The sequence below is a fragment of the Chionomys nivalis genome, chromosome 4 (assembly GCF_950005125.1).
Source record: "Chionomys nivalis chromosome 4, mChiNiv1.1, whole genome shotgun sequence".
Taxonomy (NCBI): Eukaryota; Metazoa; Chordata; class Mammalia; order Rodentia; family Cricetidae; genus Chionomys; species Chionomys nivalis.
The window spans coordinates 69989354-70016894 of record NC_080089.1 but is presented as its reverse complement, the minus strand read 5'-3'; the positions used below and the strand labels follow the sequence as shown (position 1 = coordinate 70016894).

The window sequence follows — 27541 nt, the reverse complement described above, 5'->3', positions numbered from 1 at the left end:
GCCTTTGAAGGCCAGAGGAGGCCAGAAGGCGTTAGATCTACTGGAACTAGAGTTAAACTGCCACGTGTGTGCTGGAAATCAAACTTGGGCACTCTGAAGGGACATCCAGTGATCTGGAACCACTGTACTGTCTTTCCAGTCCCTTTTTTACACTTTTTTAAAATTGATTAAGTTGTTTTTTCTTTAATTTAGTTTTGTGACAGGTCTCAAATTCACTATGTAACTAAAATTGGCTCTGATCCTTTTGTGCCGTTCTCCTGAGAGTGGGTTGCAGATCTGGGTCACTATGCACTGCTTGTTTTGAATGTTTTGTTTTTATTGTGTTTGGGATCTGATGATATTTTTAAAAAATCTTACCTTATGGTAAGTTTGATGCCAGCTTGAACTATGTTGAGAGAGCCTGTCTGAAAAGATCAGATCAAACAAAACAAACAAAAAAGTGTTGGGCAACTATTTATTCTGGAGCCAAAAGTGAGTGGCCCTGTCCTGGGAACACAAACGTGGTTACCCCAAATTCCATGTACTGATATGGTGACAGTTTCATGAAATTGTTAGAGTAACAGAGTGAAGAATATTTCAAATACATCGGTGGAAGCATCAAATAGGTGAGTTATAGCAAAGTGAGGGTGTGAGGGAGGTCAGAAGAACCTCAGCTGTGGGTCTCAGATGCCATCTACTGACTGTCTTCGATTTTAGGTTAGTGGAAGCTAGTGGTCGCTACATTAATACATTCCAAAGATGATAGGCCAGGCACAGAGATGAGCTATGAAGAGGACTAAAGATAGTCCAGGGTAAATTATAATTAGACTTTGGACCTACAATGTTCCAGTCTTTCCACAATCACTAAATTTTTATCAGGTAATCAGGCTTTGTAGAATATTTAATATGGGTGCAACTTCTTTTTGGGAACTAAATTTAGTACGCTAAGCAAGTACTCTATCACTGATCTCTACACTCCACCTTCAGGTGCTTGGCTGCATGCACCTCAGGATAGTATGAATGTGCCCTAAAGTGTAATCATTAACTTACTTTAAACATTCTGAAATTGTGTGTGTGTGTGTGTGTGTGTGTGTGTGAACTTTGTGGATGACAGTGTCATAACATAATGTGCCAAGTTGGACATATCTGATTCTGACAGACATTTTACTGACTGAACATATGTTATTCATTCTTTCCTCTCTTTTTTCTTTTGAAGTTCATGCTATTATAATGAAAAAGGAACTTACTTTGCTGTGAGTCCCAAGTCATATTACAAGTCATCCACTTACTTTGGATAAACATTTCAAAGACTTAATTTATTCTTTGAATTAATTATATCTTACCACTTGTTTCACAGTCATCAACAAGAAAGTCGAATGACAGTTAGTAGGTAATTTAATAACTAGACGGGACAAGCTTAATTGTGTCTCTACTATTAAAAAACTGTTGGAGCTGGGCATCCCAAGACTTGAGAAGCTGAGGCCGAAGAGCCACCAGGAGTGCTGTGTCCTCCAACGAGAAACATCTGTAATCCCTATGCTGAGGAAGAACAGGGTCAAGAAAATCACTGGGGATTACTGATACAAGCTTATAAAAAAAAAAATGTATAAGCTCCAGGTTCAGGGAGTGGCCCTTCCTCAGAGGAATAAAGAGGAAAGTGACCGAGGGGAGGTCATCCAATGCTCGCCTCTGTCCTCTGTTCATATGGAGACAGACATGGACACACATAAGCACATTAGAAAAGTTGTTAGAACTTAACCGTATGTCTCTTCAATGCTTATTGACATTGTATTAAGAATTTAACAGTTACCTATGATAACTGATCAAAAACTTTTTTATTCTTGAGACAATGTCTAACTATATAGCTCTTGCAATCTGAAATTCTCTATGTGAGTCAGTGTACCTCAAACTCCCAGTGGTCTTTCTGCTTCTGCCTCCTGAGTTTGGGGACTAAAGGCTTTTATTAGTATCATCTATATAAGCTGCTCCTTTTCCTTTGTATGAAGAGTCCTCTGCATTTACTATTCCCCCATCCCCTTAAAATCTTAGCCTATCACTTTTAGAAAATTTTACGTTCCTGTTTAAAATTTCACTAATATTTTAAACACAAGATTTTATTGTTTTTACCTTTGACCTCTCTTGAGGCTACTTCTAGTATCAGTATAGAGGTGGTCATTCCCATTTTATGTGCTTAGGACAGGGCACAGTAGGCAGTCTCCTCTTGGAAAGCTCAAGACCATGATCTGAAATTACATAGACCCCTAGGATTATAGAATGTATATGCCAAATTCATATACTCTTCAGTGTCTCCATCTTGTTCTTATCCTCTGGTCTTGGTGGCTGAACCTCAGACCTTGTCCATGGTGAACGCAGCTCCACCACTAAGCTACAGCCCTGGTCTCTTTGGCTTCTTAATTTTACAACATTGCTGAAATTAAAACGAAGGGTTTCCTTTTTCTTGTTTTTACATTTATTTATGTATTGGGAAGGTACACCACAGTCCATGTGTAGAGGTCAGAGGACAACCTGCTTCTCCCTCCATTATAAGGGTTCAGAGAATGGAACTCTAATTGTCAGGTCATTGGGCTTGGAAAGTGCCTTTACCTACTGGACTATCTTTTTTATTTTATTTTATTTTATTTTATTTTATTTTATTTTATTTTATTTTATTTTTGAGACAGGGTTTCTCCGTAGCTTTTGGTTCCTGTCCTGGAAGACCAGGCTGGCCTCGAACTCACAGAGATCCGCCTGCCTCTGCCTCCCGAGTGCTGGGATTAAAGGCGTGCGCCACCACCGCCCGGCCTGCTGGACTATCTTGCAGGCCCCTTGACAAAGGATAAATTATTTGTTCATGAAATCTTCTGGTGAATTTGTCACATTGAATCTGTCTTAAATAAGAGAACACATAATTCTTTTTTTTTTTTTTTTTTTTTTCGAGACAAGGTTTCTCTGTGGTTTTGGAGCCTGCCCTGGAACTAGCTCTTGTAGACCAGGCTGGTCTCGAACTCACAGAGATCCGCCTGCCTCTGCCTCCCAAGTGCTGGGATTAAAGGCATGCGCCACCACTGCCCGGCTAATTCTTTTTTTTTTTTAAAGCATCATTTAAGTTGGCAACAAGATTCAACAGGTAAAGGTGCTTGCCACCAAGTCTGAGTTCGATTCCTAGGACCCAAATGGTGGAAGGAAAGAGTAGACTCTGGCAAGTTATCTTATGATCTCCACAAGTATCCCCATGCACATGGGCATACCATACAGGTACAAACACAAAAATAAATATGAAAAGATGGAGAAACAGACTGATGGTGGCATACATCTTTAATCTCAGCATGCAGGAAGCAGAGGCAAGTAGATCTTTGTGAGTCTGAGGCCAGCCTGCTCTACATAGTGGACTCCAGGCAAGGTAAGGCTATATAGTGAGGACCTTTCCCCAAAATAATAATAATAATAATTTTAGAAAACATTAATATATATGAATGTTCCTTTCAGATTGCTGTAAAATTGAGAGTTCCATCTTTAGAGTACAAAAAAATTAACTAGATATCAGCACTCCAAATATGATACTGAAACACCTTGATAAATATTGTATAATGATAACTAGAATAGTCTAAAGCAAAAGTTAGTAAATTGTCCTTTAAAGAACTACTTAGTAGGGATGGAGAGATGATAGCTCAGGGGTTAAGAGCACTGGCTGCTCTTCCAGAAGACCTGGTCCAATTGCTAGCACCCTTTTGGCAGCTCACAACCACCATCTGTAACTCCAGCTCCAGTGAATTTGATGCTGTGTTCTGGCCTGCTCTTAGCTTCTATGGGCACCAACCATATGAATGGTGCACAGACATACATGCAGGCAAAACACCCATACATATAACATGAAATAATAAAAATTTTAAAAACTAGTTAGTAATCATTTTGTGTTTTAGGAGTCTCTGTTAGAGAAATTAAACTTTGCTACTGTAATACAAAAAATGTAGAATATATTAAAATATGGCCAAAGAATACATAAATAATGTGAGTAAGAAACCCAACTTTTTGTTAGAAAATCACAACAAGCTATGATTTGCAAGTGAGCTGCAATGTTAGAATTATGTAGGATATGGGCTGCAGAGCTGGCTCAGTAGCTCAGAACACATACAACTCTTGCAGAGGACCTGAGTTTGGTTTTCTACACCCTTGTTGGGACTCATAACTGCCTATAACCCCAGCTCCATGGGATCTAGCACCCTTTTCTGGCCTCTGAGTATGTGTACACACATGACACATATCCATTTAGATATATACATATAAGTAAACAAAGTAAATCTTTTGTTTAAAAAAATTACCTTTTTTGGAAGAATGGTTTATTGAGTACACTACAATAAGGCATTGAACTAGACAGTAACTAGAATGCTGCCTGCAGCCAAAATTATTCTTTATAATATGTTGTTACAGAGAATAAAACTCATTAAGAATAATATGATGAGCAAGCTTGTGTGGTGTATCTTGTTTTTCACAGAGTGATAAATCCAAAAGATAACTGGACCCTAAGCATCAGCAGTCATATGTGTTCTCCGAAAAGCTAACACTGCTATGTTTTTCAGCAATCATTTTGAAAATCTATCATTGATCAAAAACATTTTAATATGTCATCAACGCACTTGATAGCATAAACTTAGAATACCTTCTTTAACAATTTAACAAGTGAGCTATTTGAGAAATTGATCATTTAAACACTTTCCTTGATTGAACAGAACATAGTGACTAATATATTTTTAATTATGGTCTTCTCCTATCATTGATATTATAATTATTTGGGATTTCCATTCTGAATATTTTTTAAAACTTTCAAAAAATTGTGTGTGCTTGCCTGCATGTATGTATATACCACGACTAATAAAAAACCCAGATACAGATATTGGAATACAAGCTGTAAGATCAGAGAAGCAAAGCATATAACCACTAGAGAGCTATTACCTCTAGGAAATCTTCAGACTGAAAGAGAGGGCATCTCACTTTATATTCCTTTCAATTATTGGTATTAAAGGCGTGCACCACCACTGCCCGGCTAACTCATGTGGCTGCTGGGATTAAAGGTGTGTGCCACCACTGCCTGGCCTGTATGGCTGACTAGTGTGGCTAGCTTTGCACTTTGATCTTCAGACAAGCTTTATTAAAACACAAGTAATGTTAATAATGTTAGTTATATAGCCTTTCTTATTTTATACAAGAAAGGGAAATATAGTGATATAACTAACATAAGAAAAACTATATATAATAAGCAAAATAACCAGTAAGAACTTGTAACTGCCCCCTTAAACAATGACAAATATCCATAAGCCATTGAACAACCAAAAACCACCCATCCCACCTCTTAGGAATGTGGACATTGTATTCTTAAATTTACTTCCTGCTGTCTAGGGGTGATGGCATCTTTAGGGGATTCTGAAAAGAAAAATTTGGGTTAATTGTCAAGTCCTGGGAGAGGTAGATTTATCATTTGTTTTCCAGTCTCTGTGTACTGGGAACGTGCAGGGCTTGTCTCAAGTCTTGGCTAGAGTAATCTGTGAGACTGGATCATTTCAGCTAGCCATCTCAAAATTGTTCTGAGCAGTTTGTAGTCCAAAGCCCATCTTTAGTTGGTGTATTTCAGCTTAGAGGTGTTATCATAATCCTGGAGGAATCATCCATGTGGGACCCCATCCTGCTTTTGAAGACTTCAAAGGTCACTATTAGGCATGCTCATGATTTAGTACAGAAAATTGATTAAGACTCAAACCCAAAATCATGTACAGGAAGGTAGATGAAATCTTTTTCATTAGTTAGTACTCTATATGACCATTAATATCATGGTAAAAAGTTTAAGATATGTGTGTGTATTAATCTTATAAAATCTATACCTTAAGAAAAGCTGTTAAAGAGTCAATATAAGATAAAAAATATTATGAGACTACTGGCAATAAAATAGTCCTTAAATATTTGTTTTTCTTCTGTCCCATATCAGCTGCTCTTCTGACATGAGATAGAGATTTTGGATTTTACTTTAATAAGCATGCTAGGACTTAGAGAAGAAGAGAGCCACACTCCAATTCCAAAGCAAGCATGAATCTTTAACTGGACTAGGACTACAAAAAGACCATTTTTGTGTCTGTAAGACCATATATGTCTGTAGAGAATAAGCAGACGCAAACATTTGGGAAGACTGATGAAATGTATTCCTGTTGGAAATGTGATATATCAGTAGGCCAATTTATTCTTTTTCTTGAGACTTTTTTTTTTTGCCTGGCTGATTTGTTCTTTTTCTTCAGATGTCTCATTTGTCTAGTGGTCTTTGGATTCCTTCGCTGGATTTTTATTTTTTAATTCTTTATTCTCTTTATTCTCCTGATAATACAAAAACAAAACACTTCCCCCAACCCTAGTTTTGGAGCATTTCTCTTTTGGCAAGCTATTTCTGATCAAATGAAAAGTATTTGCTAATTTTATAGGTTAGTTTAGATTAAATGACCATGCTGTTTCATGAACTATCATCTCTTCTAATTAAGAGGTATCTCTTGTTCAAATCAAATTTATCAATTTTGATGGTATCCATAGCTTTTCTTCTTCTGTGGAAACAAAAGCAGAACCTCTTCCCCAATGTAGCACATGTTCTATTTTCCATTCTGAGGTCAGTACAACTTTGTAGAATACTGGCTGATTTAATTTTGTAGTTTTTTCTCCTATCCAATGTCTCTCCACAGCTGTTTCTTTCTCATTAGCATTTAGAAAATTTAAAGTTAATAAAGCATTATGCAATCTTTTTCTGGGGGCATTTATCATCCCTTTCTATTATTTTAACATACCCTTCAGAGTGTATATGTGTGTATGAGATGTGAGTAAAGAATCATGTGTGTCTTAATGTGCGTATGTATCACAGTATGTGTAAAAGTCAGAGCACAACTATAAGAGTCCATTCTATCCTCTCATCCTGAGTTTCCGGTATCAAACTCAGGTCATCAAGCTCACTTACCAAGCACTTTTGCTTACTGAACTATTTTGTTCACCCTTATTTGCATTTTTTGAGAAAAAGTCACACTTTTTAAGTCAATCTTATTTAAAACTCATGGTCATCCTCTACTGAGTACTGAGAGTATACACATGAGCCACATGCCTGGATGACTTTATTATATAAGAATAAATGTTAATATATTTATATAGTAGGTGTTTGTGTCTATCTGCCTGCATATGTGTACTTGCTTTTGACTAAAGGAAACAATTCAGTCATCAAAAACATCTTTATAGAAATAATACTTTGTTTTTTCAGGTGAAACTTCCACCAATGATGGAAATCATAACTGCGGAGCAGCTGATGGAATATTTAGGTCAGTGCCGAAGACTAGGTGATTTTGTATCTTTTACAAAGTTAAATAAAGTTTTCAAAGCTGTTATTTTACTGGTGCTATTATACAATCTATTTTAAAATTATAGTTCTGAATCTACTAATTAAAAATTTTACCAGTATGTTACTATTCTTGGCTGTTATAACATTCTTCTGACCATTATTAGAATTCTAAACTATAAATAAGAAAACTGGGAAAAATCCAGAGAAAAACACACTAATTAATTAATCCCAGTAAATTTCAGAATGAGAAATGATACAGAAACTTTGGCATGAGAAAAATACCTTTTTAAAATTGTGTCGATTTGGATTAAAGTTGAAGGAGTTGGGTTGGAGATGTAGCTCAGTGGTGGAGCACTTGGCTAGCATGTGTAAGGTCCTGGATTTAATCAATAGAGCAGAAAATGCAAACATAACAAGCCACACACACACACCAAAACAACAACAAAAAAAACTGAAGAGGTGATATGAGATACTGCTACCCAAAGTATAATTTGTAGACCTGTGTCAGTTATAGTGTATTTCATCTGAAATATCTTTCTTGTTGAGGAGGCAATGTGTTGAATTGCATTCTTTCCCAGGCTTTTTATCTCAGAACAGACTAGTAGGGGCTGGAGAGATAACTAAGAAGTTAAGAGCACTGGCTGCTCTTGCCGAGGACTTCTATTCAGTTTCCAGTACCCATAGTTTATGGTAACTCCAGTTTTCAGGGAACCTACTTTGGCTTCCGGCTTCCATAGGCACCAAGCATGTACATTGTGCACATACATACATGTAGACAAACACTTATACACATGTAATAAAAATAAACTTTTTTTAAAAAAGACTGGTAATTCAGCTTGTAGGGTAGTTATATTAAATTGAACTTGTCTATAGAGAAGATGATTATATTGTACTATGCCTTTTGCAGTTTGGCAAACAACTTACATATTTATATTATTACCAAATAAGATACTTTATCCATACCTACAGTACTTTTAGTGATTAAATATTTATTTAAAAATAATGTTAGTTAAGGACTGTGAAGATGACTTAGTTGGTGAAATGCTTACTGCACATGCATGAGGACTGACTTTGAATCACCAGTACTCACGTAAAAGCTGAGTACAGCAGCATGTGCCTGTACCAAATGGGAGGTAGAAACAAGAGAAGTCTTGATGCTTCTTGGTCAACCAATTTAGCCAATTGGTAAGCTCTAGATTCAGTGAGAGATCTTAATATAAGAGATCTTAATATAAAAGATCAAAAAATAAGGTGAAGGACTGGGGAGATGGCATAGTGGTTGTTGCAGTTGCAAAGGACCTAGAGTTCAGTTCCCAGCACCTATAGCAAGTGCCTCACAATTGTCTGTAACTCCAGCAGAGGGGATCCAATACCTCTGGCCTCTGAAGACACCTATACTCACATGCAAACCCCCACATAGACACACACACACACACACATACAAGTAATTAAAAATAAATCTTAGCGTGTGGTGGGGCACGCCTTTAATCCCAGCACTCGGGAGGCAGAGACAGGCAAATATTTGAGTTCGAGGCCAGCCTGGTCTACAGAGTGAGTTTCAGGACAGCCTGAGGCTACACAGAGAAACCCTGTCTTGTTTATAAATAAATAATAAATAAACACACAATAAACAAATAAACAAACAAACAAACCTTAAAGGAAGAAGTGACATATTGAGATGCTCATACAAAACTGAAAAGCAGTCTACCAGAGAAAGGCAAGTCTTCGCAGCTGTTATGACTTCTGCAATCAACTCTAGATGATGGGAGGAAGCATTACAGTAAAACCTGGACAAAACATACAGTATCACAATGCTGTGCAAAAATGCTTCACATCCAGAGTACAACAGGTTACAAAATGTAACATTTTATCACAAGATGTTGGACAGGGTGGGGGATCTATCCAACCTCACCAATGCTGTTGTAAACACAGTGTGGTTGGCTGTTTTACCACTAGTTATTCCAAGATAAAGATGAAAATCTTTTCTATCTAAACAACCCACAACAATTTTAACTCTGTTAAACCCAGTGAGGGCTGGAACTGGTCTTCCACTGGCTCTCTCCAGCTCTTTCTTCTACCTCATGGGTTCTTAGGTTTGTTTTCTCCATCATGTCTCAAAGGTCTCAGGTGCTTTGGCCATGCTCCTGAACTCCTGGACTCAGTGATCCTCTTGCCTTGGCCATCCATATCCTTGCAAGAGAGACATCAGCACAGTGCCAGCATGACAGTGTTTTAGATTACTTTTGCTTGCCTTTCTCTTTTATCAACAAATGTATTTACTGAGCAGATACCCCATGGAGGTGTTTGGGAGTATGTATCATCAGTGGTCATCAATGTGGCTGTATAAGTGACTCCCACTGCATACCTATCAGAAGAGTATTTTACTTAGAAAAAGTAAATAATTAGCATACCTGGGTATGTTAACATATCTCATTAGCTAGTAAAGCTCACAAAAAGTAGGACATATTACAGACAATTTTAATAGGGAGAAAAAAAACATGAAGTAGCTAGAGCTGGCAAGATTACTCAGCAGGTAATATGCTCTTGCTGTATAAGCCTGATAACCTGAATTCAATCCCCTAGAACCCACAGTGGAAAAAGAGAATCTATTTCTGAAAGCTGTCCTCTGGCTCCACATGTGTCCCATGTCATGTGTGTGTGCGCGCACACACACACACACACACAATATTATGAGATAAGAGAAAAGAAAAATCTACATCCAGGGTAGCCAGAGGTTTGGGGTCATGGATGAAAGGATTTAGCTACTAAGAAAGGTATAAAATGTAATCCAGAGGGAGAAGAAATGGGAGTGAAGTGAACAGAGTCCATGTAAGCCATCTACTCCGGGTCAGTCCTATCAGAACAAGTGGCTTAATGTCCTAAGATAGTTTAATTGCCTCTTCTTGAGATTACTCCAGTTCTCTGGAGGAGCTAGAGATATTGTACGTGTGTGTGTGCGTGCGTGCGTGCGTATGTATGTATGCAAGCTTCAATGCCAATGTGGAGGTCAGGGATGGGTTCCATGAATCAAACTTAAGTTATCAGACTTGTTAGGCAAAATCCTTTTACCTCTTGATCCATCTTACCCCCATGGTATATTATAACACTTGAGTTAATGTGCAAACAATATTAGAAGAATTATAAGACAAACAATTAGTTGTTTTCCTAACATCTAGGTGAGGTAGCCCAAAGGTTGGGTTTCATGTGTATTCATGTATGTGTACATGTATGCATGTGAAGGTACACATAAGTATATGCCAGAGGACAAATTCAGACGTCACTTTTCAGACACTGTCTTTTTTGTTTGTTTTTGAGACTGAATCTTTCACTGGTCTGAAGCTTGCCAAGTAAGCTAGGCTGGTCAGTAAGCCCCAAGAATCCTCACCTCTGCCTCCCCAGTGCTTGAATAATAAGCATGCACACTCAGATTTTAGAATTTTTATTTATTTATTTACTTACTTACTCACTTAACCGATTTTGAAATAAGATCTTTATTTTATTTTTATTATGTGAATTGGTGTTTTGCCTACATGTATGTCTGTGTGAATGTCTGTGTGAAGGTGTCAGATCCCCTGGAAATAGAGTTACAGGCATTTGTGTGCTCTCATGTGGTGCTGAGAATTGAACCCAGCTCCCCTGGAAGAACAGCCAGTGCTCTTAATCACTGAGCCATCTCTCCAGCTCTTGAAATAAGATCTTACTACATAAACCAAGCTGCCTTCTAACTCAAAGTCCGCCTACCTCAGCCTGCAAATGCTGAGTGCACACTCATACCCAACAAAAATGAGAATTTTGCTTAGTGAAGGATAGAGGAAAAGCAAATGAGTTTCATTTTGGAAATCTCTGCTCCTAGGTAAAAGAGGGGCCAAAGGCAGCTGTAGCTTGTTCGAGTATTTGACATAAAGAAAGGAACATAGGATGCAGATGCCTAGGCAGTTGTAAGTCTAATAAAATAGAATGAGAACTAGCCGAATGAGGTGGTACATACCTACGCTGTGTGGGGAGACCTGGTCTCAACATCAACAAAAAAAAAAAAAAAAAAAAAGAAAGAAAAAAAAAAACAGAAAAATGAGGTAGAAAATACAGATTCAGCAAATTAAGATACTTGCTGCTAAGCCTGGTGATCTTGATTTTAGTCTTGGGCCCCACATGGTGGAAGAAAGAAATGACTCCTGAAAATTGTCCTCTAACCTCCATATATCACCTCCCAGATAAATAAATATTGTTTCTAAGATCTTATGCAAGCTACAATGTGTGTTGTGACTACAACCATCTCCAGTAGTAAGGTGATGATACAAGTATAGTAAAGAAAAATAGTTGGGATGAGATGATGGCATTGTTGGGCTTTTAAAAAATTACCCTTTGAATAAACTATAAAAGTAGACCAGTGGGCTGGAGAGATGGCTCAGTGGTTAAGAGCATTGCCTGCTCTTCCAAAGGTCCTGAGTTCAATTCCCAGCAACCACATGGTGGCTCACAACCATCTGTAATAAGGTCTGGTGCCCTCTTCTGGCCTTCGGCATACATACAGATAGACCATTGTATACATAATAAATAATAAATAAATATTTAAAAAAAAAAAGTAGACCAGTATTAAAACATTTTAATTTTGTCTACATTTAACTATGTCTTCTTTTCCAAGATCGTCTGGGATAAACTAACTACTTGCCAGATTCGATCCTCGACCTAATGTAAATATTGGTGTTTGTTTCTTGATTTTCAGTTTGTGAAACAGCTTCTTAGTAGCGAATTCTGACTGGGGACTTTCTATGAAATTCTTTCTCTGTGCACTAATATTTCAGAGGCTGTGAATTCTTATTATTCTTCTACCTTCCAGGTTAGCCTATACCAATATAGTCTTCCAAAAACATCAATTTCATCCTCCATCCAACTTAAATCTCCGTGGTCAGCCATTATTTAGCAGGTGTGAGGTACTAGATCTTACCCTCTACACTAGAAAAAGTAAATAAACATACACAGAGATATGTATGCATATATACATCCCTACAGTCTTTTATATTCAACCACACTTTAGATAACTTTGGATTTGGATTTTTTTATATAATCTTGTTAGTTACCAGCCATATTTCCTTCTAAAACAAATCTGACATATTCATCTTTTAAAATAACCCATTAAAAAACACACTCATTTGACTCAGCTGTTTCACAGGAGCCCTGCAGATGCTTGAAAAGCATTTTATTGCCCAGCTGCAATGCCAACCCTCTTTCCCTTTAGAGCGCTTGCTCACCTATCAGTTCAGATCTCAACATCCATGTCAGGTGGCTTACAGCTGCCTGTAACTCCAGACTTGACACCCTCTTCTGGTCTCTGCGGGCACCCATGCTCGCATGTATGTATCCACATATAACATTTTAAACACACACACACACACACACACACACACATGAACACGTGTGCGTGCTCATGAGTACAGTGCCTATGGAGGCCAGTAGATGGCATTGCATTTCCTGTGACTGAAGTGACAGACAGATGTGAGCTGCCTGACATGAGTGCTGGGAACCAAACTCAAGTCCTCTGCAAGAGTAGTATATGCTTGTAACTGCTGAACTATCTTTCTAACCATCTCACACGTATTTTTAAAAATAAAATAAATCTTTTTAAAAAGCAAAAAAAGGGGAGCAACGAAAAGAGAAAGGAAAGAAGGAAGGAAGGGAGGAAGGAAGGAAGGAAGGAAGGAAGGAAGGAAGGAAGGAAGGAAGGAAGGAAGGAAAGAACAGAAAGAAAAGAAAAGAAAAGAAAAAAGAAAAATGTTTCTGATACTTCTGTTTTGTGAAACAAGGTCTTGCTATATCCAGGCTGTCCTGGAGCTGGCAGTTATCTCTTTTGAGGCTCCAGAGGTGTGGAAAAAAAGAAACTTTTATAAAATGATGTTTTTAAAGTAAGACAGACACTATAATATAATAATCTAGATAAAATTGTACTCAAAGGAATTATTTTTTTCCATATCTAAAACTGAAAGGTGCTTTCTTAGAAGCTCAATTTCTTCTTGTTTTAATATTTTATTGATTTTATTGAGCTATACATTTTTCTCTGCTCCCCTCCCTCTCCTCTTCTCTCCCCTTCTACCCTCTCCCATGGTCACCATGCTCCCAATTTACTCAGGAGATCTTGTCTTTTACTACTTCCCATGTAGATTAGGTCCACGTATTCCTCTCTTAGTGTCCTCATTGCTGTCTAGGTTCCCTGGGATCATGAACTGTAGGCTGGTTTTTCTTTGCTTTATGTCTAAAAGCCACTTATGAGTGAGTACATATGATATTTGTCTTTCTGGGCCTGGGTTACCTCACTAATATGATGTTTTCTTGACCCATCCATTTGCCTGCAAATTTCAAGATGTCATTTTTTTTTCTGTGTAGTACTCCATTGTGTAAATGTACCACATTTTCCGTTTTAATTTTTTTTAATTATGTATACAGTGGTGTTCTGTCTGCATGTATATCTGCATACTAGAAGAGGGCACCAGATCTTATTACAGATGTTTGGGTGCCACCATGTAGTTGCTGGAAATTGAACTCAGGACTTCTGGAAGAGCAGCCAGTGCTCTTAACCTCTGAGCCATGTCTCCAATTCTTAATTTCTTCTTTTAAAAAAGATTTGATTATAAGGGTTGTAGGTTTAGTTCAGTGGTAGAGCATACCTTAGCACTCAACAAAGATCTAGGTTTGATCTCCAGTGTATACACACACAAGATCAATCAAATTCTTATAATATAAATTCTTCTTAAAATATATGGTTCCAGCATTGTGTGCCTAGTACATTAGTTGTCTTGTACTATATAATAAGTCATTCCAAACAATAATCATTTGTTATTTCACGGTATTTTTGGATCAGGAATCTAGGTGACAGCCTTACTCAAAGTCTTAGGAGGCTGAAGACATGGTGGCCACCAGCACTGCCGCTTCAGGAGAATATACAGCTATGGGGAATTGGTGGTTATTGGTACATTCAGTTGATGGCAGGACTCAGTTTCTCTTGAGTTGTGGTACTAAAGCCCTTAGTTACCCGATGACTGTTGGCCAGAAGCCTCCTGACATAGGAACCTCTCCATAAGGAGCTTCACAACATGGAAGCTGGCTGTCCTTAGAGTGAGCAGTAAAGAGCACAACAATAAAAGCTATAGTATTTTGTATTCTCATTATAGAAGTGACATCTCATTACTGTCATATTTTATTCATTGAGTTAAATCAGCCAGATATGGTGGAACCTACCTATAATCCCAGTACTGGAGAGGCTGAGGCAGGAGAATCATGATTTCAAAGTTAGCCTGGGCTACAAATATGACCCTGTCTCAACACAGAAAAACCAAACAAAATGAGTCTGTAAATACATTATATATGGGAGGATATATTAAAAGGTATAAAAATTACGACAGTCTTGTCATTAGTCCCCAAGCTTTTGTCTCTGTAAGCACATCATGTAAAACTGTCTCATATAATGTTCCACATACCAGACCAACTCACATGTAACATGGTAGCTAGGAAAACACACATAGTCTTTCATCAAAATAAACATGGAACACAAATGAAATACAGGATTCAAACAGACAACTCACATTATCCATTATTTAAATAAATAAATATAATTTACTCACAAATTAGTTTTCAGTTAAATGTTACATCAAAACCTCAAGCTAACCAGGTTTCATGGTACCTGCATGTAATTCCAGCATTCAGAATATCATAATTTTGAGGGCACCCTGGACTAAATAGAAAGAAGCATTTCAAAGATGAAACTTTTGAATACATGAGACCCGGAGTTCATTCCCCAGAACAAACAAAACAATCTATATAATTTTAAAATTGCTTATGCTATTTCATAAAGCAATTATTTTAGTATTTTGAAGTTTTTCTGTATAAGTAAAATAAAGTCATTGCAGGTATAACTGTCTTAAAATAAAGATTGATGTCTACAGAAATTCTTTTACTTTCAGAGTCGCCAATCTTAAGAGAATATTTGGTGTAGCCTTTATAGGTTTATTTCAAAGTAAAGGCTATATAGTAAAGTAGTTTTGTTAACTTGTTAGCTTGTGTAAGAAGCTATTCCATATCTTACTGTTTCTATCCAAAGAAATTCCATTTAAAATGAAAGATTTAAACATTTAAATGGGAGCACACAAAGGTTAAAGAGAAAGGATATATTATATGAATATCTATAAACTTTAAGGTGGTGGAGATCTTTCTGAACATAGCATCCAATTCAGAATCTACATAGCTATTTCCATTCATAAAAAAATAGAACAATCAATAACAAACTCATAAAGTGTAAAAAAAAAACCCTATAAGAAAAAATTTTTTACTAAATATATCACAGGGATTATGCTAATTCCTCTCATTCTGAAAGAGCTCTTAGGGTCAGTGAGATGGCTAGAAGCACCTGCCATCAAGACTGAACAACTAAGTTCAGTCCCCAAGACCTCTTTGGTTTGAGGAGAGATCTGAATCCCACACTTTGTTGTCTGACTTACACACGCGTACACGCACACACATGTGCGCGTGCACACACACACAATAATAAGAAATGTGGTAAAAATGTAAAAGAGCTTTTACAACTCAATAAAATGATGATAAATACACTAATAATTTAAAGAAGGCATATTCAGTTAATAATTTCACACTCAATGCGTAGACTGGGGCTGTAGTTCAGTGGTAGAGCACATGTTTAGCGCATGTTCAAGGCCCTAGGTTCAATACACAAGACCTCCACAATGTTTATATAAAAATGCATGTCTTTATTTCTAGCTCTTGGGAAGCAGAAGCAGGTGGATCTCTGTAAGTTCCTGGCCACTCAAGGTTACATGGTGAGACCCTGTCTAAAAAAACTAAAAACCAAGAGCAATAGCTATGCTTCCAGTGGACCCAATTCAATTGTACCCACCTGGAGACAGCTCACAGTTGTCTGTAGTTCCAGTCCCAGGTCATTTGAAACCCTCTTCTGATCTCTGAGGTACGCACATGATACATAGACATACATGCAGACAAAACACCCATACACATAAATAAAATTATAAGAAAACTGTGTGTGTGTGTGTGTGTGTGTGTACAGGGAGAAAGAGACAAATACATACTAAAATTGTGCTCCATGTTTTTCAAAGTGCCACATATATTGAAAAGTTATACATGCATTAAAAATGATAGCAGTGATTAGGGTACCTCAGTGGTAGATTGGTAGCTTCTGTCATTTGTGATATCGTTGGAGAAGTACTTAAATTATTTATAGTACTTGAAGTAGGTACACTCTTTAGGTCATAGAAAGATGCTCAAATATGCTGTTAAAATGGAAAATAAGAAAGAAGATTCAAGTTAGGCCTGATGGCATAGGCCTGTAAATCTAGTTATTCAAGAGGCTGAGGCAGGAGAATCAAGGCCAACCTGGGCTACAGAGTAATATCAAGCCAATCTGGGCAACTTATTGAGACTTTGTCTCAAAGACTAAAAGGAGGGGTACAAGAGAGATGACTCAGTGATTAAGAGCACTTTCTGCCCTTGCGGAGTACCTGGCTCTGACTCCTAGCACCCACATAGCAGCTCACAACCCTCTGTAACCACAGTTCAGGGATGCCGATACCTTCTTGGCTCCACACACACTTGTCATACACAGATATGCATGCAGGAAAAACACCCATATATAATTAATATAATATAGCATAAAATAATATATGATATATTAAACATATATGTGTATATATAGTATTTTTTAGTGAAAAAAGGGCTAAAGATAAAGTTCAATGGGTAGAATGCTTACTTGGCATGAATAGGGCCCTGGGTTCAGTTTACTGTACCACAAAAAGGAAGAAAGGTAGAAAGGAAAGGCAAAGTTCATGAGCTTTATGTGTATACATTGAAAACTGTGTGAGATGAATAGTTAACTTTGAATTTCTTTGGGTAGAACTAAGGGGTTGACTTTATAAGCAACCTGTTTAAAAATTTAAATATTTTAATTTAAGTGTTTAAAAATTTATAGGTAAAATATTTTATAAGCAGTAAGAATATTTTTAAAAGGTAATTTATAATTTCTTTTACAGGCGATTACATGCTTGAGGCAAAGCCAAAAGAAATTTCAGAAATTCAACGTGTAAATTATGAACAGGTAATAAACATGATTTTATATTAAGTTTTGTGTTATTTATAACACAAAATTATTTATAAAATATAATATATAAAATATAAGTATATTTTATATAATTTTTTTTAAAAACCACATTGATCATTGTCTGTGGTTTGAAACTTTTTTCTTTCTTTTTTGTTTTTTTTGTTTGTTTGTTTTTTCGAGACAGGGTTTCTTTGTATAACAGCCCTGGCTGTCCTGGAACTCCCTCTGCAGACCAGGATGACTTAAAACTCTCAGAGATCTACCTGCCTCTGTCTCCTGAATGTTGGGATTAAAAGGTGTGCACCACCGTGCCTGCCCAGTTGAAACTTTTTCTATACAGGACTGGAGAGTAAATGTTTTAGGCTTTTCAGTCACATAAGTTCAAGTCTATTGCTTATTCCTTTTTTTAATGTATATTTTTAATATTTTTTAAAATGTAATGTATATCCTAGCTCAGAACCATATTTAGTTCAGTTGTAATTTTTGAATTCCTGTTTTCTATGTATGTGCTAATGATGTATTGATATCATCTTATAAATCTGTACAGGATAGGTTGGCATTTTTCTTTAAAAAAATTGACTCTCAAGTGAATTTTTCATTGATTTATCTTTTGTTTCATTTAAATTATTATCATTTTTTTTCTAGTGCTGAGAACTAAATTGATTACCTTGTACATGCCAGGTAAACACTCAACCAGTCCTCAAGTCATGTTTAGGATAAAGTTGAGTAAATGCTGACTGAGATGTCCGGACACCGTTTGCAATTGTGTAATTTCAACACGTCCACATTTTGTGGTTTGTTCTTTAGAGATCCTGTTCTGTAATGAAGGCACAGTAGATTGAAAATTACCAAAGCTGGGAGTGAACAAGCAAGCCTCATTTTCTTCAGTGTTCTTTGTGTTTGTCAGTAGAAGGAAGAAAAAGAAATTAGCTTATTTTTGTGAAAGGAGCGATCACCTGGGGAGGAAATGAAAATCACTGGAGATGCATTCTCACTGTCCAAGCAACTTTTAAAATACGTGATCAGCTGGGCATGGTGAAGCCTGATCTGCATAGATTCCATGCCAACCAGGGCTACACAGAAAACAAAACAGCTGTCAGGAGCAAATTTACAACAGGAAACAAAATTCATTTCTGTTTTTTCAGAGTTTATCTCTTTCATTCATTCATTTATTCATTGATTGATTGATTGATTGAGATAGGGTCTCGCTGTGTTGACTTGGCTTGCCTGGAGCTCACAATGTAGACCAGGTCAGCCTTGAATTCACAAAGATCTATCATCCTCTGCCTCCGAGTGCTGGGATTAATTTACAAAGTTTCTTGAATTTGAATGTTCATATGATCATATCCTAAATACAATTGAAAAACCAACATCTTGCATTATGGGCAATCTATAACTGAAGTCAATTTTGTATGCTGATTTACATTTTTATTAGAGAAGACTAAGCATAGCTCAGAAGGACCTAGGTTTACTACTCAGTAACTCTCCCAAAAATTGCTAGGAGAACCTGCAGTTTACAGCAGTGATTTTCATAGTTTCTAGCATTAGAAACCTCTTTCTCAATGAAATATTAACATCAGCTGCTAGTATATAAAATTAATAAATGATATTTTTATTGGTTTATAAGCTAGCATACAAATTGTGTGTTTTAGTGTAGTATTTTCATGCATGCTTTGTTCTTGTGTTACTCCTATCCTGCTCCTCCTGTTTTCTGGTCCCCTTCTCCCCACACCCTTTCCTACTCTCACTTAACATGAATTTCATTACTGCCAGGTTTTTTCTTTCTTTTCCTCTCACCTTTAGATTTCATTTTCCCCTTCAGAGTCCCCTTTCTAATTTCATGTCTCCTAAGTCCACATAAAACCAGTAAATAGGGCTGGAGAGATGGCTCAGAGGTTAAGAGCATTGCCTGCTCTTCTAAAGGTCCTGAGTTCAATTCCCAGCAACCACATGGTGGCTCACAACCATCTGTAATGGGGTCTGGTGCCCTCTTCTGGCCTGCAGGCATATACACAGACAGAATATTGTATACAAATAAATATTTTTTTAAAAAACAGTAAATAATGTTTTATAAGTATGACATGGTAAGGTTTGCTATATATATCTATATATCTTATAAAGTTTATATAATTTCTTACTGAACTCAATGAGGCATCTTTAGATAACATCAAAACTCAAATTCAGAATAGTGTTGGTCATCCTAGTGTCATTTCGCTTCTGCTGACGAGTCCTCAGGATCCACCTGACAATGTTTGCAAATGTCAGCAGCACGTTTGTTCCTTTCAAACCGCCATGCAGTCTGAATGCATTTCCATTACAGTGGCTCGGACTCCTCAACAGTGGAAGAAAAGCTGTTTTACTTTGAGACAAAGGCTATATAAGGACTTAAGGCAAACATACCTGATCCCACTGACATGATTCAATACACAAAGGAATTCAGTCCTGGAGCCCACTTGGGAAAGGAAACAACAGATTCACTCAGATTGTCCTCTGACCTCCACGTGCATGTCGTGGCACCCACAAACTCCTCCCCCAACCACAGTAAACATTTTTCAGACTACCCTGTACTTATAATAAGTAAAAAAGTATTGTGGAATTATTCTGTATGAATATTCCCTTTAAGAATAGTGTGTAGGAAGCAGCATGCTGAGGCTGAGCACCTGTTTAAAACCCACAGATATCAGGCACCTGATATAAATAGATAGATAGATAGATAGATAGATAGATAGATAGATAGATAGATTTTTATTGAGCTCTCCATTTTCTCTGCTCCCCTCCCTGCCTCTCCCCTCCTCTTCTTCCCTCTCCCATTGTCCCCATGCTCCCAATTTACTCAGGAGATCTTGTCTTTTTCTACTTCCCATGTAGATTAGATCCATGTATCTTAGGGTTCTCATTGTTGTCTAGGTTCTCTGGGATTGAGGCACCTGTTCTTAATGAGACTTTATATGAGCCGACATGGTCAGACCTACATTTGGAAAGACCAAGACAGAGCTGCGATATTCATGTGAAACCTCTGCCAAAAGCCACTCCTAGCCTTGCCAAACAGACAAAGGCAATAGGTTTGCATTTTTCATTTCACTTATTTATTTTTGTGGTTGTAGGGCATTAAATGAGGGCATACACAGCTAATGTTGCGCCCCTCAACCAGCAAGGAAGACGCAACACCAGAGCTCTTCTTGCAGCAGTTTTATTCAGGACTTTATTCACAGCAATCTTTCTCCTTCTCTTTCTCTCTCTCTCCGGGCAAACCTCTCCCAACCCTTAAAAAGGCACAGGCCGCCAACCCCGGATTGCCAGGAGGGCACTGCCCATAGGTCCACCTATACGCAAGCAGCTGACAATCATTGCGTGATAATAGCATGAATCAGGCCTTAGCCATAGGAGTTGATTATCATAGAGAGCACTCGTTTTCGGGATCACAGAGGGCGGAAACCAGCACCATCAGGTGCAGCTCCACGCAGCTCTCTACAAGCTAGGTCAGGGCTCTATCACTAACCTGCACCTTCAGCCTGACAAGCTTTTAAATTTATTTTTAATTAATTAATTAATAATTCATCCATGTGCATGTGTCACAGTTTGTATGTTAAAGTTATAGTGATATTTTATTTGTGTTTTAAATAAATAAAATTTGTCTGAAGATCAGAGTGCAAAGCTAACCACACTGGTCAGCCATACAGGCCAGACAGTGGTGGTACATACCTCTAATCCCAGCAGCAACACTGGTTAGCCACAGAGGCCAGGCAGTGGTGAATGCCTTAAATCCTAGAGAGGAATATAAAGTGGGAGGAGACAGGAGTTTAGAATCTCGGTCCCAGTCTGGGGATTCATGGAAGCAGGATCATCCATTTTGGTCTAAGGTGGAGGTAAGAACTAGTGGCTGGTCACTTTGCTTTTCTGATCTTCAGCTTGAACCCCAGTATCTGTCTCAGGGTTTTTATTATTTGTGCTATATCTGGTGCCCAACATTTTGGGTAAGAATACACAAAAAAGCACAGGCCAAAGCTACATATGGGGCTCCACCTGGAGCCGCACACAGGGCTCCTGCCTGCCTGACTAGGCTTTCTTTTATTTTTCCCGCAAACCTCTGAGCAAGTAAGTTTGAGATTTTCCTGTTGTGGCCTCTCTGAAACAGTCTCCAGCGGCCACCCAAACTCTAGAAGCAGCTGGGCTCCAAGCACCACAGGACTTACCTGGCCTACCTTCAGACAGCCCCCCAACCCAACCCCTCCCCCCCCAGTGCCACCACACCTGCTTTGTCCACACAGTCCTCTGCATTTTAAGACAGCCAGCTCTCTCTCTCTCTCTCTCTCTCTCTCTCTCTCTCTCTCTCTCTCTCTCTCTCTCTCTCTCTCTCTCTCCTACACCGTGGGTTGCAGGCTTTCCCTACAACCCCTGTCCTTGGGCTGCCACGCGCTCACGGCTTCACACTAGCAGCCACAGATGTCTTCCGTCAGGCTGTTCACCAACTGTGTACTCGCCTCAAATATGTACTCCTCACAGTTCACTGACATTGTTGGCAGATTTGGAAAGACAATTGGGATTTCTTAAAGGAGGAATTAGGTAAAAGACAGAGCTTTTTAACCACATTAAAAATGGGAAAAACACTATTAATATGGAGAAATTTAGGTCTCTTTATGATAATATGCAGGACAGTTTGAAAATAGAACAGTTAAATGAGATGTTAACTAATTTAGGTGGGACTTATGTAATGTCAATTTTTATCATTTTTGTTTTTCACTAAAAAAGTTAATATGAGTGCTAAAATACAAGGTTTTTTTAAAAAAAAACTTAATAAAACATATCATGGAGATATTCAGATCCAGACAAAGAAATTTAATAGAGAACCAATTTCAGCATTGCATTATGAAGTTAGAGAGGAACAGTCTAAAGTTTTCAAACAACCTTAATATATCCAGTAACCTTACATGAATTGACAAATGATAGAGGCTCTGTAAAAGCTGAATGGACTTCTGTGTCAATGTTAGATTTGAGGAGATTCAAGGAACCAATAGTCTCAAATAGCATACATTCACCTTTTGTGAAACAAACTTGTGGTCATTCTGTAATAGAATTATCCCTAAAGACTGGATAGACTTGGTTAAAGCAGTTTTAGAGCCTAGTCCATAATTACAGTGGAGTACCTGGTTCAGACAAGAGGCTAAGACTATTGAACAACGAGTAAATCTAGAGATATGGAAACCTCTCAAGATCAACTTCTTGGAGAAGGAGATTATGGTACTATAGAATGTTGGCCACATCCTGCATGGCACATGCCACACAGCAGCTTTGAATGCTTAGGACAGAATTGAAGAAGTAGGAAAGAAGATTGAAATATTTACTAAAGTCATACAGGTCCCAAAAGAAATCATCATGAATTTTTTTTAATATTTATTTATTATGTATACAATATTCTGTCTGTGTGTATGCCTGAAGGCCAGAAGAGGGCGCCAGACCTCTTTACAGATGGTTGTGAGCCACCATGCGGTTGCTGGGAATTGAACTCAGGACCTTTGGAAGAGCAGGCAATGCTCTTAACCACTGAGACATCTCTCCAGCCCCTCATCATGAATTTTTTTACAAAGATTAGTATCAGCAGAAAATAGAATGATACCAAATTCAGAAGCTAAACAAATAATAATTGAATCTGTGGCTTTTAAAAATGCTAATTCTCAATGCAAAAGAATAATTAGGCCAATAAAGGCATGACCATGATCATGAATAGAAGAGAAGCTTTCCAGAGGTTAGAGGAAAAATCAAAATATCAAGTTTTATAATTGTAGCAAAGAAGGTCACTTTAAAAGGGATTGTAAACAGGACATTCCTAGGAACAATGTTTTTCTAAGTATAAGCCAAAAAGAATGCCCCTTCCATCTGGATTATGCTGAAGGTGTAGCAAAGGCCTAATGAATGTAGATCAACAAAAGATATTGAAGGTAACCTTTTGCCATCAAGAAACGCCTTGAGGGGTCTCTTGCAGACCCTGTGCCAAGTCCAGTTCAGTTATTTCCTGCCATCATAGAGGAAACTTACTCCCAGAGTAGTTAAAGAACTTCATAAGGAAGGAAGGAATTTTCAGAGAGGAAAATTAAAGCCATATGTTGTGAACATAACAATGAATTTATAGGGACATGATTTGTTACAGCAATGGAATACTCAGATTAACATTCCCCCAGTATTAGAAACAAACGATAAATTAAGGTATGTTTCTGGGAAATATAAGATATTATAGAGAAGAGTCACCAACCATTCAGGTACAACAAGAACAGGGCACAACAGCTGCTGACTTTCTAAAGGCACCAACAGACCTACCTTTAAAATGGTTGACACACAAACCTGTATGGGCTGCACAATGGCCTTTAACAGCAGAGAAATTGCAGGCTTTAGAACAGCTGGTAGCCGGGCAGTGGTGGCGCACGCCTTTAATCCCAGCACTCGGGAGGCAGAGACAGGTGGATCTCTGTGAGTTCAAGGCCATCCTGGTCTACAAGAGCTAGTTCCAGGACAGGAACCAAAAGCTACGGAGAAACCCTGTCTCGAAAAATCCATAAAAAAAAAAAAAAAAAAAGAACAGCTGGTATAGAAGCAACTAAATAGTCGGTATATTGAAGAGTCAACCAGTTCTTGGAATTCTCCTGTATTTGTTATTTAAAAGATATCTGGAAAATAGAGAATAAAAACAGATTCAGCCAATAGTCTCTCTACAGTCTGGCAGTTCTTTGCTGTCTCTATTACCTAAAGGATGGCTTCTTATAGTTGTTGATTTAAAATATTGTTTCTTCACTATTCCTTTACAAGAAAAAGAGAGAGAAAATTTTGCCTTCACGGTGCCTACTTATTATAATTCTCAGCCTGTTAAGAGATATCAATGGAAGCTTCTCCCACAGGGAATATTAAATAGCCTCACCCTGTTGCAATATTTTTTAAGTCAGCCATTGGAAATGCTACATAAGCAATTTCCTCAATTTTAAGTTTACCATTGAGGAAGAGACCTTGTCAGTTGTCTCATCAACTTAGAACATGAATCCCAATATGGACAAGTTCAACAGGACTGCCATATACGGGCTGCCTGTGCATGCTTCAGCATTGCCAGGGCATAAATTTCAAAAAAATTTCATAGTTTACCATTAGATGAACAACATCTTATTAGATGACTCAAACATAGATCCTTTAGAAAGAATGTTTGAAGAAGTAAAGAAAATTTTGCTTTGTTGGGGATTTCAGATTGCTCCTAGAAAAATATAAAGAAGAGATTCTGTTAATTATTATGACTATATGTGGATTGTGTGGATCCAAATATAACTGAATTCTGGTCATATTACCCCCTAAACACTCCCCTACAGGATTTTAATACAGTTGGGTCATGGATATTTATCATTGTTTATGGGGTTGGTTACAAGTTGTTACTGGTTATGGTCAGAAGGAAAGTTGAACAAAGGAGAATAGATTCAGAGTTCTTGTTTTCAAAAGAAAAAAGTGGGATAAAGACAGAATAAAAGGGTAGATTATTGAATCTACTCTGAAAAGAAAGAAAGGGAGGAAATAGATATAATAAAAAGGTAGACTACTGAATCTACTTTTTTAAAAAGCAACTATTAGTTTTAAATATTTTACATTGAATTATATTTTTGTATATTGTATATAATTTTGTATATTAATACAAATTTGAGATCAATTTTGATAAAACATACTGCACATACATTTCTAATCTTGTTCAAGGTATGATACCTGTGCAAGTCATTTAACAATGTAATGTAAATTGCTAGCCTTTGAAAGTTTTTATTGCCAACTATTTAGAATAATGAAGAAATGCAGGTTAGCAATTAGTCACCTATTACAATTGAACTTGTAGTTATATTAGGTTTGTTTTCAAGATCAAACAGATATATTTTAGATATACAGGTCATCTTCAAACACTTCAGAGATCCACTGAACATGCTACTTAAGATGTTTTAATAGAGACTCCTAGGACAGAGAGGGCCAGAGGAGACAAGCTCCACCAGGAGCAGAAGCCAGGAGCAAACCCAGCCCTGGGAGCCAACCCAGTCCCGGGACACTGGCAGACCAGGATTGAGCCAATGGATCTGACTCAGAGTCTGCGATCTCCACTGGAACTGGAGTGGGACTGAACCAGTTATCTAAGACACAGAGAGAACAAGCTCCACCAGGAGAAGAAGCCAGAAGCAAACCCAGTCCTGGGATGGGGCAGATCAGGATTGAGCCAATGACCAGATCCAGAGTCAGCAATCTTCACCACAACAGGTCCAACTCCAAGCCAGGGACTTCTGCAGGAGGAGATCCAGACCAAGATTTACAGAAACAGATCAAAGCCAGCAGCCTAGGCCAAAGTAGGCCTGAGACAGCAAACTCCAAGGGAGCAGACCAAAGCACAGGAGCACTGAGGAATAACCAACAGGGTAAATAGAACTGTGACACTGACTGTATCACGAGGAACAACCATCTGAGCTTTGGATTCACTGGCCCTAGAAGATTATTCAACAGAATCTCAGACAGCCCCAACCACACCTATTAGAGGAAAAGATGAGTAGAAAAGGTAAGATCACATGCTACACCACAAAGAGCAACACAATACCAGTAAAACCTAAAGACCCTACAAAAGCAAATATGGATGAACCAGAAGAAAATGATCTAAAAAAAAAAACCTCAAGAGAATGTTTGAAATTCTTAAAGATGAAATGAGGAGTTACCTTAAAGAAATGGAGGAAAAAACAAAAAATTGGAAGATATCAGCAAATTACTTAAAGAAAACCAAGAAAAAGAACTCAAACATATAAAAGAAACTATTCAGGACTTGAAAACTGAGATAGAAAAAGATAAAGAAAACACAAGCCAAAGGAATTATGGAAACAGAAATCATGAGAAAAAGATCAGGAAACACAAATGCAAGTGTGAACAGCAGAATACAAGAAATGGAAGAAAGAATCTCAAGTGCTGAAGATACAATAGAGGAAATAGACTCATCAGTTAAAGAAAACATTAAATCTAACAAAAGCTTAACCCAAAATATCTATGAAATATGGGATACCATAAAAAGGCCAAATCTTAGAATAATAGGTATAGAAGAAGGAGAAGAAGTTCAACTCAAAGGCACAGAAAATTTATTTAACAAAATCATAGAAGAAAACTCCCTACCTAGAGAAAGATATGCCTATGAAGATACAAGAAGCTTATAGAACACCAAATAGACTGGATCAAAAAAAAGTCCTCTTGCCACATAATAATCAAAACACTAAACATACAGAGTAAAGAAAGAATATTAAGAGCTGCAAAGGAAAAGGCCAAGTCACATATAAAGGTAGACCTATCAGAATTACACCTGACTTCTCAGTGGAGACAATGAAAGCCAGAAGGTCATGTTCAAGCATAGGTGTTTTTTAAACATAAAGCAAAGAAAGCCAGCCTACAAACCACAATCCCAGAGAACTTAGACAACAGTGCGGACACTAAGAGAGACTTACATAGATATAATCTACATGGGAAGTAGAAAGTAGAAAAAGACAAGATCTCCTGAGTAAATTGGGAGCATGGGGCCCTTGGGGGAGGATTGAAAGGGGGAGGGGAGAGGCAGGGAGGGGAACAGAGAAAAATGTAGAGCTCAATAAATATCAATAAAAAAGATGTTTTAATAACATAGGTTCTTTTTCTTATGACAATGAGACATGTCTGGTCCTGGCAGCACCAATCTAATTCGGAGAATATATGGGCATCAAAGAAACTCCGTGAGTTTTCTTTCTTTGTGGTAAAAGTAAGCCACTGGGTAAGAAAGTGCCCTTGCATTGACTGCTGGCAGTATGTTGTCCTAATTGGACAAGCAGGTCACAACAGAGATTGACTGTCAAACCTTATCCAGACAAAGCAGGACAGTCCTTCAGAAATTCTGCTTTATTAAAAAGTTTGTCAAAGTTGCACAATGGTGGCACACACCATTAATCCCAGCACTTGGGAGGCAGAGACAGCCAGATCTCTGTGAGTTCAAGCTAGTTCCAGGACAGGCTCCAAAGCTACAGAGAAACCTTGTCTTGAAAGATGAAAGAGAGAGAGAGAGAGAGAGAGAGAGAGAGAGAGAGAGAGAGAGA

General features: G+C 37.7%; 1 protein-coding gene across 2 annotated transcripts in view; it reads left to right on the top strand.

Annotated features, from left to right (window-relative positions):
• Positions 1–27541, top strand: part of Mindy2 (MINDY lysine 48 deubiquitinase 2) — a 71203-nt gene that overhangs the window by 5637 nt on the left and 38025 nt on the right. For both annotated transcript variants that reach the window (XM_057766684.1, XM_057766682.1), the window contains exons 2-3: positions 7256–7313; positions 17377–17441. In XM_057766684.1, coding sequence (XP_057622667.1) covers positions 7256–7313; positions 17377–17441 — 123 coding nt within the window. The remainder of the gene's footprint in view (positions 1–7255; positions 7314–17376; positions 17442–27541) is intronic.